Source organism: Temnothorax longispinosus, chromosome 3, assembly GCF_030848805.1.
Source record: "Temnothorax longispinosus isolate EJ_2023e chromosome 3, Tlon_JGU_v1, whole genome shotgun sequence".
Classification (NCBI taxonomy): domain Eukaryota; kingdom Metazoa; phylum Arthropoda; class Insecta; order Hymenoptera; family Formicidae; genus Temnothorax; species Temnothorax longispinosus.
In genome coordinates, this window is record NC_092360.1 from 565,695 (window position 1) to 580,909 (window position 15,215).

Genomic DNA, 15,215 nt, shown 5'->3' on the forward strand with positions numbered 1-15,215 from the left:
GTAACGACGAGGCGCTCCGCAAACCGGTAAAAATCATTGGCGGCACTTTTCGAAAAGTCGAGAGGTATCGAGGATCGACGAGGCGCGCCGACCTGGCGTTCGATATTCACGCGCGCCACGCGCCACGTGCCCGCAGGCGCGGCGCGGCTCGCTATAACGCAGCCGACGATCGCTGGCGTTTGACAGTTGTCTTTGATCAATCGCGGCGGACGCTACGTGCCTTAAGTGAATAACGTCATGTTCAAGACGTGAGTAACGTGTAATAAACATCCGCATGACAAAAAGACACCCTCCTCTCCGGTTCGTTAAATCTCGCGCGACTCTACGTCGAAAATAAACCCGCTCCGATTTCTTATCGAAATTTATTATAACGCGATAACACGTTATTGACATTTATTCAGCGAGAGGAAAACCGACGGATAAGACAGAACGTGGATCGCGTGAGTCGAAGAGTGAAATTCGGCGGCGACGATCGTGCCGTTTGTGTGTCGTCAGTGCGGACCACATAATGCCGGTGAAATTTATTCTCTCTCGAGATCGTTTATTTTTACGTAACAAAAGCACGCACGGAATAGCGTTGAATTCCCATTTGTTTGAATCCGCATAATTGGGGATTCATTAACATTGGTAGTGATATTGAATCTCGATTATACATATCGCTGTGTATATTGAACAGTGCATTTCTATGAAATTGAAATTAGAAAATTAACAGGAAAATTGTTTTATTCAGAGATAAGAAGAACCTTTTTCGTTTATGCAAGCCTATGCACATATCATTTTTTAATGTATTATTTATGTTGAATATTTCGGATAATTAAAGTTTAATTTAAGCAGTTTTAGTACTTTAGTAAATGGAACTTTTATCAAAAGAAGGAAATAAATTTATGGAACTAATCCCCTTTAAAATTCAAGCATTCAAGCTATTTAAGTGTTCTATTTTACTTTACTAATGTACTATTTTACTTTAATTGATCTTAATTGCAAAACTAAGAGACATTAAAGTTTTGAAACAACCATTTGTTACTTTAGAGTTTGCTATGTCACAAAGTTATATATTTTTTTAGATTAGACATGAGTAGATAGAATGTGATTATGGCAAGTGATTAATTATTTGATTATTCAGCAATTATTAATTTTAAATTGAATATTTAGAATTTAGATCAAATCGACAAGCGCGGATAAATCACAAAATCTTTACGTTTTGTAAATTTAAGATAATATTTCGCGTATGTATACGCGAATATACACAGTGATAACCATGCAATATGAATATAGAGCTTCTTTTTTTATTCTGCTATACATTTTTTGCAATTTTTATGCTGATTTTCTTTTATCTGTCATTATCAATTGTCATTAACACCTCAGGTAGCAAGATGACGTCTAAGACGTTAGAGACGTCATTAAGGCCGGCGGTATTCATAGTCGGTTCTTATTTCAAGACCGTCTTAAGTAATGTCTTAAGATGCTAATACGGCTCTGTGATTGGTTCATGACGTCTTAAGATTGTACTTAAGACGGTCTTAAATATAAGAACCGACTATGAATACCGGCCTAAGACAGAATTAACATGTCATTTGACGTCACTCTGCTATATACCTGGGACAGAACGTTAAATGTGTTAATGACTATTTAATGAATCATGTGCTCACTGCGTTCTTATCATTATATTATTTATAGTGCGGATACATTTTTCATACGGGTCATTAGGCAAAATGCGCTCATTAGGCAAATTTTTATTCCCCAACGTACATCATCATAATGAGAAGCAGATAATTTTATCGAGGCATTTATTATATAACATACCGTATTATTTCATCGCAGCTCATCACGGAATTCGTATAGCCTCTACGGAAAAAAACTGATATCAAATATCTTGATTACATCTCGATTACGTCAAAATCTCATTCGTTTATCTCGTCCTAACAGCGGTCGTAACACGCCTTCGTAGTACGTGTGAGTCACGGAAAACCGTGTTGAGAATTTTTCTATCAATTTATATAATATCTATAATATATCGAACATTTTGCGCGTAGCGTTATCGATGCCAGTCGATGCGCTAACTTTGTTATGCCCCACCTCGTGTTATCCTTGTGTTATCTCCGGACGGGCGTAATTACACACTTCAATTATGTATAGAATTTCGATCGGACTATGTTCCTTGGATTTCGATCGGTCTATAATGCTCTCATTGCCGCGCGTATGCGTCTTCGCACACGGGTATAAGTCGTATATACTCCGTATAAACACATTTCGCACGTTAATACAATTTAGGAAATGAGCCGTACAAGCAAGGCGATCGCCGGTCAGTCGTTATACGAATTAATATTTTAAGGGCTCCTTACCTGTTTTATTTTCCTCGGTAACGATCTAATAAATAATAAATACGATCAAGTCGTTCCGTGTCCGCGTGCCATTACGAGCGAAAGACAAAGGAAATACAAGGAGTTACAATTAACTGTATGAATTAGGGTGTGTCCCGCGATATTATCCTCGACTATTCGAAATATACCTTCACTACCTTCGACACGACCAGGCTCGAAACTTACTGAATAAAATCGTTTAACCTTTAACGAACGAATTGACTCGCTTATCAGCTGGGAGAGTAAAGGACTCGAGTGACAGTTGAAGAAGAATTCTGACCTCCGGTCAGTCGCGCGATCGGATGATCCGAGATGGTGTTTATACATTTTCACTTCGGCAGAATCATTTTCCGGAGTCTTGATGACCTCGCGTTTTAATGATAATAATTGGAAATGTGGAAGTGCGCATAATTTTTCTTAAAATCTAATTTTAACTTACAATGTTTCGTAATTTATGCCAGTCATAAAAAAACTAATATACGCAGGACAGAGCAAGAAAACCAGGTTATTGATAAAAATATATGTTACCTATTGTGAACATTGAAATTATAATGACGGTATATGAATAAACGCGTAAAATTACCATTGACGGCGAAGGAGGAAGAAAAACTATTATATAATAAACATGTTTTTCCATTTCATTATGCAGCTCGAGCAGTAAAATATATTTCCAGTATTTAATAAATTCTGCGATAACTATTGATAATTTTAGCATATGTTTACTTGAGATATTTTTAAATATGTGTTGCACAAGTCGAGAAATAGCAAGTTGTTGGACATAAAGAAAATGAAAAGGCAAACTATGCAATGAAAAGGTATTCTTAAATAAAGAGAGCGGGTTATTTCGCGACATAGCTTGACTTTGCACGATGAAAAATTCAATATATATTCGAATAAAATGCGCATATTTATTTGCCATTCACTGTCAGGGGTCTGCCAACGGACAGGCAACGAATCCGAGCAGAAATTGCAGCGGTTTGTCATCAATCGCGCGTTCGCATTAATTCCTTGTGTTTCACTGACAGAATTCGCAAACATGACACGATATCGAAATCTGTCGAATGCGGACTCTTCTCGATTTCTGTCGTCAATCTATGTAAAATCGTGTTCGGAATCGCGCGATTTCCGCCGTCATACTGTGTCAGCGAAATATGCTGACATTTGCTTACGTTCTATCGACAGCGTCGCGAATCTCACTATTAAATTTGTACTTCTGTCGACAAAATTTGTAGCAAACATTTCGCGAGATCTGCTCTACTTGAGCTATCTGCTGAAAAAAAGAACCGATTCGACATTCTATCGCGTGATGTTCGCGAAAACATATAACGTCACCGCGCATTATCACAAAGCGCTCGTTTTCTTGACTTTTCTTTACTTTGAGGGACAATGAATCGATTAATAACATTGCTACAAACAAGGATTCTATTTGTAATAGTGCTTCTCCATATGTAAGTTGTGCGAAGATCCAACTCGTCTATTGCATATAAATCTTTAACTTTCTTTTTAATTCTATTCAAAGAGATTTTATTTTATTTTATGAAATTTTATCACACGAATTTTTAAATATTTCAGATTCATGCAATTTATAAATTCTGTATTTGTATAACCTTTATTAGATATTTTTATAAAGTTCTTTATATCATTATACTTTATATCATTACTATTATTTATAGAACAGTTCGTTGCAAAAAAATTTACACGTGCACAGTATCTTTTTATAATTATCTTTTTAAATTAGGGGACTACTCTTATTGCTTCTATAAGAAGTTAAGTTAGACATTGTTTAATGGGATTGATAGTTAATTCTTGTTTAATAAGAGAGTATTTGTGATTAATATTTACATAGATTAGCATCGCAGATCGCATCGACATTAATATCGATACCGATACCATGATTGAATATAAAAAATAATTTGATATTATGAGTTTCCCAACGTTTTTTTTCACATTTACTCTTTATTTATTCTTTATTATATCTTTCTTTATTATTCTTTATTATATTTTATGTGCGTCGCACATTTCACAAAAAATTTTGAATGTTCTACAAATAAAATCTTCTTACTAAAGATTTAATTTTGAAACTAAACGTTAACTATGAAACTCTTAAATTATACATAGTACACATTTATAATATACATTTATAATATACTATAATAATACAATTATACATATGTACTATTTAGAAATTCGCGATTAAATTTTAGAATGTCATTTATTTATTCATTTTCTATTAATAACTGCACACGTATAACATTAATGCTTATATTTGTTCTTTAAGATATGAAGATACAAAGTACGAAGTTCAACGAAATTCTGAATCAAAACGGTCTGTAAAACGCACGGTATATAATTAAAAATTACGTCGATCTCCTGACAGAGTCTTGTTCGATAATAAAATATTTGAGAAACATCGAACTTTAAACGTACCTCTTTGGAAGTATTGAATTGTTTATTGAACTGTGATATTGCAATCTCACATTGCACACTTAATCAATGATAATAAAATCAGTCACATAGATTAAAGGCCGTTCTTGTTTACATCAGTATTACTAATTATAAATTGCAAATCATAATTTACATTATATAATAGGATGAGGATTATCAGAAGATCGATAAAGTATAACTTTTTAATTACTAATTTCTAATTGTTATTTTATATATATATGTACAATTAAATTAGAAACATTAAAAATAAAAATTAGAAATTAGTAATTAAAAAGTTATACTATATCGATCTTCTGATAATCCTCATCCTATTGTATAATGTAAATTGCAAATTATGTAAATTATGATTTGCATTTTATAATTAGTAATACTGATGTAAACATGCAAGAACGGCATTTAACCTATGTGACTGATTTTATTATCATTGATTAAGTGTGCAATGTGAGATTGCAATATCACAGTTCAATAGACAATTCAATACTTCCAAAGAGGTACGTTTAAAGTTCGATGTTTCTCAAATATTTTATTATCGAACATAACTGTCAGGAAATCGACGTAATTATACTGTGCGTTTTGCAGACCGTGTTGATTCAGAATTTCGTTGAACTTCGCACTTTGTATCTTCATATCTTAAAGAACAAATATAAGCACTAATGTTATATATATATATATAAAGTTCTTAACTATTTATGTTAAATTTAATTCAATTTGTATGTTTCTTATTTTAATATGACATGTAATCCATTGTTAAATGTAGTTTATTTTATAAAAACACTCCACAAAATAAAAATTTTCGATATCCGGCAATTCATATAGAATATGTAATATTTACGTATATACATAGAAATAAATACGTAATAATGAGTTCTGATCTATACATAGATATAAAAGAAGTTTACGTAATAATGAGTTCTGATCTATCCATTATGATCATACAGGAAACGGTTATTTGCCGATAGTTTGTGATTTGTTGCGAGGAAATTGAAAATAAGTCACGTAGAATAATAGCGATCATGTAACTCTAGCTCGCAAACGAGATACTCGAGGAAACGTCAAATGATTTCCCGTGTACCATCTTTCTTTAACATCAAAAGCATCGCACTAAGTGCCTTTTAATCGGCCGTAGAAACCTGTCTTTTTATAAACTTTATTAAACCATGAAGACCGCAGGTGAATTTATAGCATAATTGCGCAACGATGCACGAATTCTTATACACTATAGAGAATTGCAAAAAATGAACATTATTCTTTTAAGGGCAAGTTTTTAAAAATAAAATAGATTATCTTTCCATAATATAAAATATAAAATAAATTACTAATTTTTTAATCGTTTCTTGTCTCTGCGACGTTTTTTACATTGTAAAAAAATCTATGTATTTTATTTAATTAAAAATAAATTGGGAATTAATTCCCCCTTCGCATAATATAATTAATAGTGTATTATTATGTGATAAACAATCTAATTTATTTTTTAAAACAATTTTATCTTAGAAATAAAATTCAACTAAACGTAGTCATTAGATTTTAATAGCGATTGAAATCTCGAAAGTTTTGATGATTTAGAAATAAATTCCAATTCTTCAACTTTAACACAGTTTTATCTTTTAATTCCGATCTCCGAATGGATAGAATAAATGTACAATCGGAAATAATTAATCTTGTACGATTTCAGAGTACTATGCGGTATTTACTCGACGAGCGGCATCGCGCTGTTATTTCTCTTTGTGATGCTATGTGCCTTGAGCGAGAGCGTGAGATATCGAGTGAAATTCACCTTCTTTATAATAGCGAGCGCGTTAGCCGCAGGATTATGGATACCGTTCATGCTATTTCGAATTGGCAGCTGGAAAAACGCGCTGTAAGTTCCCGTATATGGATAAAGCTAAATTTTCGAGTCTTATTAAAATATAAATAAAATGAAATTTTATACAGAATGCCGGCTAGAGGCGTGGTGACGATAGCGAAGATCATCGGGATGAATTTCCGTTTTCGCGGCAAGGAGAACATCGTCAAAGACTCGGGCTGCGTCGTGCTCATTAATCATCAGAGTTCATTAGATCTTTGCGGTAATGAGATTAATTATTGAAATTATTATAAGTTTGTTGTGTTTAAATTAAAAAACGCTTTGAACAAACTCGATAAAATAATAATGTGCGAATAAGAAAGTAGGCTATCTTATCAGGAACGAAAGTGCCGCGTATGCATAATAAAATTGGCCTTGCAGTTTTAGGTGAGCTGTGGTTAGCGATGGATAACTGCACCGTTATCTCCAAGAAGGAGATTTTGTACCTTGGACCATTTGGTCTCGCGTGCTGGCTCTGGGGGACGTTGTTCATCGATAGAAAAAACGCCGGAGAATCATGCCAGATTATTAATGCTACAGCAGAATCGATTCGTCTGGCGAAGGTGACTTTACTGTAATGCTCTTTGTACCAACTTCGTATTGGCAGTGTTGGGATTTAAAATAACATCAAAAAGTATTATATTAATATTAAGAATATATTAACTCGGAAGAGATTATTTAAGTTATTATTAAATTATTATTATTTAAATTATTATTATTTCAATTGATTCTTTTAGCGGAGGCTTCTTTTATTTCCCGAAGGACATCGACATTCGGGTAATTCATTGCTTCCCTTCAAGAAAGGCGCTTTCCATGTCGCGATTGAATCTCAAATGCCGATTCAACCTGTTGTTGTGTCAAAGTACTATTTTCTGGACGGCAAATTAAAAATATTCAATTCAGGTAAACAGATTTAACTATATTTTAATGTATATGATTAAATAATGAAGGAATCAATCATCTGTGTATATATCTGCTTGTGTATATACGTACCATGTATAGTTTTCGATATCTGTTTTTTTTTTACATATAATTACATATAGATAATTACATTTTCACGTATGATATGTATGTCTAAAAGATGATTTTATATTTTAGGAAGCAGTTATATTACTGTTTTACCGCCTATTCCCACTGCGGGTTTGACCAAAGACGATCTTCCAAAACTCATGGACCAGGCGTACGAAGTTATGAACAAAACCTTCATAGAATCCACGACGGAGTGCCTCGAGGAACAGATACGAAGTTTGAAGTGCGAGTGATAAGAGTATAAACCCAAAAAGATTAGCGTAACTAAGTCATTATCAAAATTCTAATCAATCAGAGAGCTCGCGACTAACTGATTTGTAGATTACACGTGCAGAGATTGCACGTGTGAATGATTTTATTGCGTTACTAATTTCCATGGACGCGTGTGATTCCATAACATTCTTTCATATACACGACGCATGTCAGCTTAGAAAGTTAAGCTTTTAGTTCAGTAAGATTCATCTTTATACATATTTCGGTCGATCAATCGATAACTACTTTCCTCGCTTATGTTACAATCACAATGTAAGTTTAGAACATCATGTTAATCAGTACTCTTCCATTACTTCTTATACAAGTTTATCTTTAAAGATCAGAAGGATTTTGCGAAGCTCAAATAATTTTTTAACGATGCAATTTGTACTTTTTATACCTTGCAGAAAAATATAATTTATAACCGACATTCTCTCTTTCTATATCACCATGCAAAACGTGGCGTACATTTTATAACTGATACGTAAAATTGAGAAGAAAGTGATACCAAGTGTAAAATCGTACAATATGTAAAAGTGTATGTCTATCCTATTATGTGTATTCCAGTAGGTATAAATTACTTACATTACATGTGTGTGTTGAGTAATATTTTTGCATTAAGTGTCATCAACCTGGATATTTAAAATCTGTTATTATTATTTTACATACGCGATTAATTTGTAACAGATAAGATTTCTCTCGTAATAGAATAAAATCAATAAAATATAAAATGACGAGGTATCTCCTTAAGTACAATTATTATTTTATATCTTTTTTTACTACATATTGTTTAAATGATAGTACATACGAGTCACATATATGTTTGTAAAAGAGGGACAGAGTGAAAGATACATTGAACTTTCAAATATTCGAGGTTGAATTTACAAACATTGTGATGTTAGTTCGTGATGTATAATATTCTCCAAAAATGGTTTACCATTGTATTATGCGAAATATTTTGTCCAAAGTACCAGATTGTAATGAAATTGAATTATTTACTAACAATATAAACGAGATGCACTTATGTACATGTATAAACGTTTTTATGTAATCTTTTTTATATTATTGTAAAAGTAGATCTTATCAAGTATATTTGTGCAACATATCCACTTGATCCTCTTTGAAAAGCATTCTATTGACGGGATGGGAAAAATTAATTACTTAATGCGTTAGGAATCTTCAGGAAAAATATGTAATTAATATGTATACGCTTCTTTGTACTCGAAAGACTATGTTAACGAGAGCAATATCGAAGAACAGCGGAGTAAATGTCGTTGCAAATGTCTGATTTACATGTCTATACAAGACTAATGTTTGTTGTTACTGCTATAATAAATTATATTTTAAATAATATGGCGCATTTGGGACGATAATATACATATGTATTATCATTTTTATCATTAATTATCAATTTAACTAGATAAAACCTGAAAACAATAAATTCTCCCATAAAATATAACATTATGATCAAATATCAAGCAGCAATATCATCGAGTTTTTCAAGACGGTTATAAACCTTGTCGAATACATTGCTCATATTAAAATTCAGTCCTTTAGATGAAGGATGGTAATCGGTAGGACTTGACAGAGCCACGTAATTTTTGAGCTTTTTACCATAGACGTGATTGCTACAATACGGACAAGACGTTCTCACAGGCATTACCCTAGTTTGCCAATCAGCTAAATCACACATTTGGCTCAAAGGCTTTATTCGAATGAATATTAATGTCTTCTTCAGCCTGGAGTGCAGAATAAATATTAGATTTCTTCATTCGAGGCTTCGAGGCCAAATTATTTCCGATGATAAAGCATCCATCTCGATAGCACAAATATCGCAGATATTTTTTTTCCTTGTAATCATTTTTCCTTCATCCTTGACATCAGTCTCTTTCGCGTTCTTTCTATTTGTACAATTATCCAAAGCTGACGATCCATGTTGTATACTGTTCAAACACGAGCGTTTGCCAGCTTGTGTTTGTACATTCGTTTTTATTCTTCTTGGAATTATTATCTTAGGAAAACTATTATATTTCGTCTTGTCTATCGTTCGATACGTTTGAATGCCTTTTTGTTGAACATTTGAAGTTGAAGTTTTTACAGATATTTTTCTATTAAATACTGGAGTTGTTAATACAGGAATAACGCATTGAATTTGTTTACTGTTTTTTAATGGCCATGGATCGCTGATAAAGTTCCCTGTTCCAGATTTTTTATACCCTTGGCTATTTTCTTCAGAATATATGTATCTTTCTTGAGACAGAACTTTCTGTAAATATAATTTTACGTAATTATTATATAATTATTATACATTTCTACATTTTGTTTGATCATTTTGCTATTTTAATGACAGATTCTCTCATAAATCGAATAAAATTATCAATATTAACTTACCTTCACTATTTCATCGATCTTTTCCTTTTTTTCGCTTACATTTCTCCATGAGGAAATTATGTTAAGAGATGGTTCATTCTCAGTTCTAAAACCTTTAATTAAATCATCTTTTCTCATGTTCGTTCTGTTTACAATATATGTTCTGGCTTTTCTTCGCTCGGTAAATTCGTCGACATCTTCCAAATCGCAGTAATCGTTACAAATATCAACTTCGAGATCCACCGAAAGCGAAGAAGTTAAAGATTCGTCCATTCCAATTTCGACATGTGAAGAATCCGTGCAACATTCACTATTTCGCACCGTATCGACATTTATAAACTTCGGGAAATCTCTCTTTTCCCCGAAACTTAGGCACTCGAGCGTCAATCCGCTAATTTCGTCCTCTACTTTCTTCTCCGGCGTGCTACATCTGTATTTATTACATGGCAATTTATATAGCGCATAAGGACATTGTTTCCTGCATGAACATTTTTTATATTTTTTTCTTTTATTCTTTAAAAACGTTTGTCTCACATAATTTTTTGATAATTTATCTGCGAACCTATCTAAGTGAATCATAGATCGATCATCGTTTATCATTGATAACGGGCTGATGGTTTGCTCATTATTTTCCGTAATGTTTCGACTTGCAAAACGGTTACAATTGTACGACTTCTTGTCACTTTCTTGTCGTGAACATGTAACAATGTCTGCTTGTGCAGAAGTATCAGATGTAAATGAAGTATCTACCGAATTACCCAATTCTTCGACAATGTCGGTGTACTTATTTATATATTCGTTTCTTCTATGGAATTTTAAGGACTTATGTTGACTTACGTCTTTTCTTCGCAAAAGACACATTTGTTGCTTTTTATTGGATGTTACACATTTATTTTTAGTGCTCTTTGCGAATTGTTGAGTCTTTCGAACACTTTGTATATTTTTAATTATCTTGTTTTTAAAGTATTTCAAGTTATCGTATATCGTTGAGAATCTAATTGGTTCTTGGCCCTCTTTCTTCAAGACCTTATACACAAAGTAATATACATTTTCTTTTTATAAGTTTAATACGGTTTAATATTTCCTACGTAAAACTATTGCTATATATATTCTTTGTATAAATAATTTTTATTATAAACGTAGATAATTGTTATATGTATAAATAACAAAAGACGGCAACATGCTATGACATTTATTATATTAAATTCTCAAATCTTAATCAATTTTTCCAAATACTGTGTGAAGAAGAACATTGTTTATGTAGGAAATATTAATAAATATGTCGGAAATATTATGTTAAATTTGTAAAAGAAAATATTGTGTAAAAACGAATATATACATATATAATATTTATATGAGAAATTCTTATGACCAAAAAATGTTGGTTATTATTATTAAAAATATCTTTGTTTAATATATTATCAAAATACCTGGCTATTTTTTGTGAGCTTATACGTTTCGTCGATCCTTGCGGAAAATTCAATATTTTCAAAACATGGTTTTACTTTTTGTAATACATTCAGACTAGCATAATCAATTTTGTCATTTTCTTTTATAGATTCGAAACATACATTTTCACGATTCACGTTAAAGGATATTTTCTTCAAACGATTTAGTTCCGACCTAAGTTCGTCCACTACATCTGAAAGAGCTTCCACTTGTTCGAGTATTTGTTTGAGCTTACACTGATCATGACGACAAATCTCTTTTGACATAACTTGTACTATCAGAATAATGATATTCTAAAAAGAAAATAAATGCGGAACTTTATCAACATTACATAGCATATTAATAAAATTTATAAAATCGGAGATCTGAATTGAAGTGAAATATTATTTTTGAATAACATGGTTAAGTTACATCTGTCATCTACATATTAATTTGTTTTTCTTATACATGTATACAATTAAAAAACGCTGTTAAGAGAAAGCAAACTTCAAAACTTAAGTTATTACTTATGAGTTTTCGAAAACGTAATAAGCACAAAAAGTTTTATATCGATGAGTAGAATCACATTTTGTATTAGCTTTAACTTTTATACATCAATCGTGTACATTTGTACAAGAAACCATGTATCTCCATTTATATTACAAGTTATATAAAATTTAATACATTAACAATAATAACATATACTACAATAATATATAAAGAAATGTATATATAATAAAACATAATTACAAAAAATATATAATGTACGAAATGGATAAATAATATATCTTATCATAATTTATGGCAGAAACATTTCTCACATTGATAAAACGAACTGTTTCGTATTAAATATTTATTTATTTGATTTATTGTGTGTCCTTGGTACACATTCGTCGTCAGTCGGTGTCGCGTATAGACTGGCTATTAGTGTTTGGTAATACAAAAATCTCTTTCTTCCTAACACATTTACGCGTAATACTATATTTGTAAACTGTATATATGTACAATTTCCATTACTTCACTTGTACCGGCGTTTTGATCTAATTTACAGAATAATTGTGATGCGTTTTCCAATATCGCCGTTCTCGTTGTCGTTCTCGCACGGCTACTATTAACATTACGATGCAAAAATAATTATAAAAAGATATGTAAAAATAACTGCGCATGCGTCGATATATATAAAAAAAAAAACAAATTCCGCACGATTCGAAATAAATATCAATATCTTTATCTCTGTGTCTTTTACATACCACTCGATGGTCCTCACCGTTTACGCTTCGTTGTTCATCGCGGAATTCCTAGAGATCCTTAGAGATAGCATCATTATTGTACCCAACGAATGATCTCCTGGCACGAATTGACAAGCAGATGTCTCATTTACGATAATAATGCATTGATCACAATAATTTACATTTCTGTGTAATTTTACATATTAATTGCGAAATCTCTCTGGAATGCTGATAGCGTGTTCGATCGAGCAAACTCCCCGTTTCCCCCTTCACGAAATGTGACTTAGTCTCTCTGCTCTAATTAGCTCTTCTACAATCGAGGTAATTGGGTTGCCCATACTCGTCTCGTGTATGTGAAAAAAATCGCTGCTATAATACTTCCGCCGCGGAACTTACGATAAGAAGGACACTGTATACCCCGGATATCGCAAGGCAGGAAAGAGATAGAAAAGGAGTATTTGAAGTAACCGGCAAAGTTTCCAAATTATCCATTTCTAATTTCTCGGTTACGGATTGATAATTGAAATTGAATTATACAGTAATACTGCGATTCCGACATTTCTCAAAAGATTCGCACTGTTGTATTCTTGTACTTAGTAGTCCTAACTAACTTGTTCATAATACTGATAATCGCGATTTTATCTTTTTAAATCGTTGAACAGGTTCGAGAAACACATCTGGATTGTCCTTCTTGCCGTAAGATCTCTATTACCGTTCCGAATGAAATTATTCCTTCCAAAACACACCTGGCGCGTGTCGAGCGTGGTGTTAATACTTAGAGCTACACCGTAATCTAACGCGGATCTAGATGTACATAAATAAAGATAGAAGACGAAGTATACACCAGAGAAAGAAGCGGTTAAAGAAGTGACTGATGGAATCTTTCTGGCTGTCTTGATCACCGAGAAACGGACAGGTCATTTTCCTGTGTCTGCCGTTCGTTTCTTGGTCCCTCTTTCTCCTCCAGTATTCATATAACACAGCCTTGCTCCTCCTTCTCTCTGCACGAATGGTTTCCCTGCATTCTAGCTACTCCTCGTGACTCCTATCTCTGTCGGCAAACGTCAACAATTCGATGTCGAGGCCGTTGAGATCAGAGTAATACATAGGACGAAACGCTCATTTTAGGAAATCTTGTTGTCCCCATCGCGCGTAACTGAGGATTTCTTCCGTCAGCTTTGCCCCGCAACACATCCGGTTCACCATGGTCCGTCATCCGGGACGAAACCTCTTCTGATGCTGTCTCGGACTGTTACAGGTGCATCTTGCACAAGCTGCTGTCTCGTATGCCGCTGCTGTGTCGGACTAGCTCAGTTTAGTCGGCCGGAGTATGGTCTGTCGGGAATTCGGGGGGGAATATTGGGTACGGGACGCCTACAACATATAGACAGATATTGATTGTTGGATATATGTTCATGAAATTCAAAATGGAAACACACCGCAGGGGGGATCGAATGAGAAACGCGATATTGATACACAAACAGACAAGCTTGAAAGATTCGATGTTTGAGTAAAATTTTCCTCTCTCTTCAGTTCTAAATATATAAACTAAAATATTTTAACTAGAACGAAGAAAGAGAGAGAGAGAGAGAGAGAGAGAGAGAGAGAGAAAAAGAGAAGAACAGACATAATACATTCGGGAAAACGCATATAATAGATACTATAATAAATTATGAAATGTACGAGATTATAAAAAAATAAGTAAATAAAATAAATAATAACATAATCTAGGTCGTTCAATGACTAAGTAATTAAAATTAAAGAGATATCGTCTAATTATATCAAAATATTAAAAAATATTCTTGATCTTAGGCGAATATAAAAGTTTTATCGAAGTAGCGTCAAGCTGAGGCCGTACAGAACAAATCACATTTAGTTTCAGAAAAAAAATATAAATGTAAAATATGAATAACAGAATAACACAGATAAATAGAGTAATATGAATTTGTGAAACATTAATAGCGTAAAATAATAACAATTTGGATTAAAAAGTAAGACGAGAGATTCACACAGCATGCTCAAGCTTCAGCGATAAAACACATGCAGAAATAAATATAGTGAGAAAATATTTAATCGCATTATTACTAACTTATATAACGAACTGTTTAAAATAAACAGAAATACATAATACATCTCGTATTTTTCCAATAGCGGCGCTAAATTTGAAAGAAGAAATAATGTTAAAATTTGATTCACTTTGCAGAATCAATTTTTATTCATTAATGGCCAATGACCCATCTTTATTTTCATTATAAACAA

At 32.7% G+C, this 15,215-nt stretch overlaps 2 protein-coding genes across 4 annotated transcripts in view; one reads left to right on the plus strand and one right to left on the minus strand.

Annotated features, from left to right (window-relative positions):
• On the plus strand, positions 1 to 12,957 carry LOC139809810 (1-acyl-sn-glycerol-3-phosphate acyltransferase alpha-like). 2 transcript variants are annotated; one of them, XM_071773022.1, is made up of 6 exons: positions 1 to 248; positions 6,478 to 6,663; positions 6,738 to 6,871; positions 7,030 to 7,211; positions 7,386 to 7,551; positions 7,747 to 12,957. In XM_071773022.1, the coding sequence occupies exons 1-6, from the start codon at positions 238 to 240 to the stop codon at positions 7,908 to 7,910; spliced, it is 843 nt and encodes a 280-aa protein (XP_071629123.1). In that variant the 5' UTR covers positions 1 to 237; the 3' UTR covers positions 7,911 to 12,957. The 2 variants fall into 2 exon arrangements, with proteins under 2 accessions (XP_071629123.1, XP_071629125.1); XM_071773024.1 differs by lacking the exon at positions 1 to 248 and adding an exon at positions 345 to 514.
• Positions 12,566 to 15,215, minus strand: part of Shi (dynamin-1 shibire) — a 21,704-nt gene continuing 19,054 nt past the window's right edge. For both annotated transcript variants that reach the window (XM_071773017.1, XM_071773012.1), the window contains exon 17: positions 12,566 to 14,330. In XM_071773017.1, the coding sequence (XP_071629118.1) occupies positions 14,267 to 14,330 (64 nt within the window). In that variant the 3' untranslated portion in view covers positions 12,566 to 14,266. The remainder of the gene's footprint in view (positions 14,331 to 15,215) is intronic.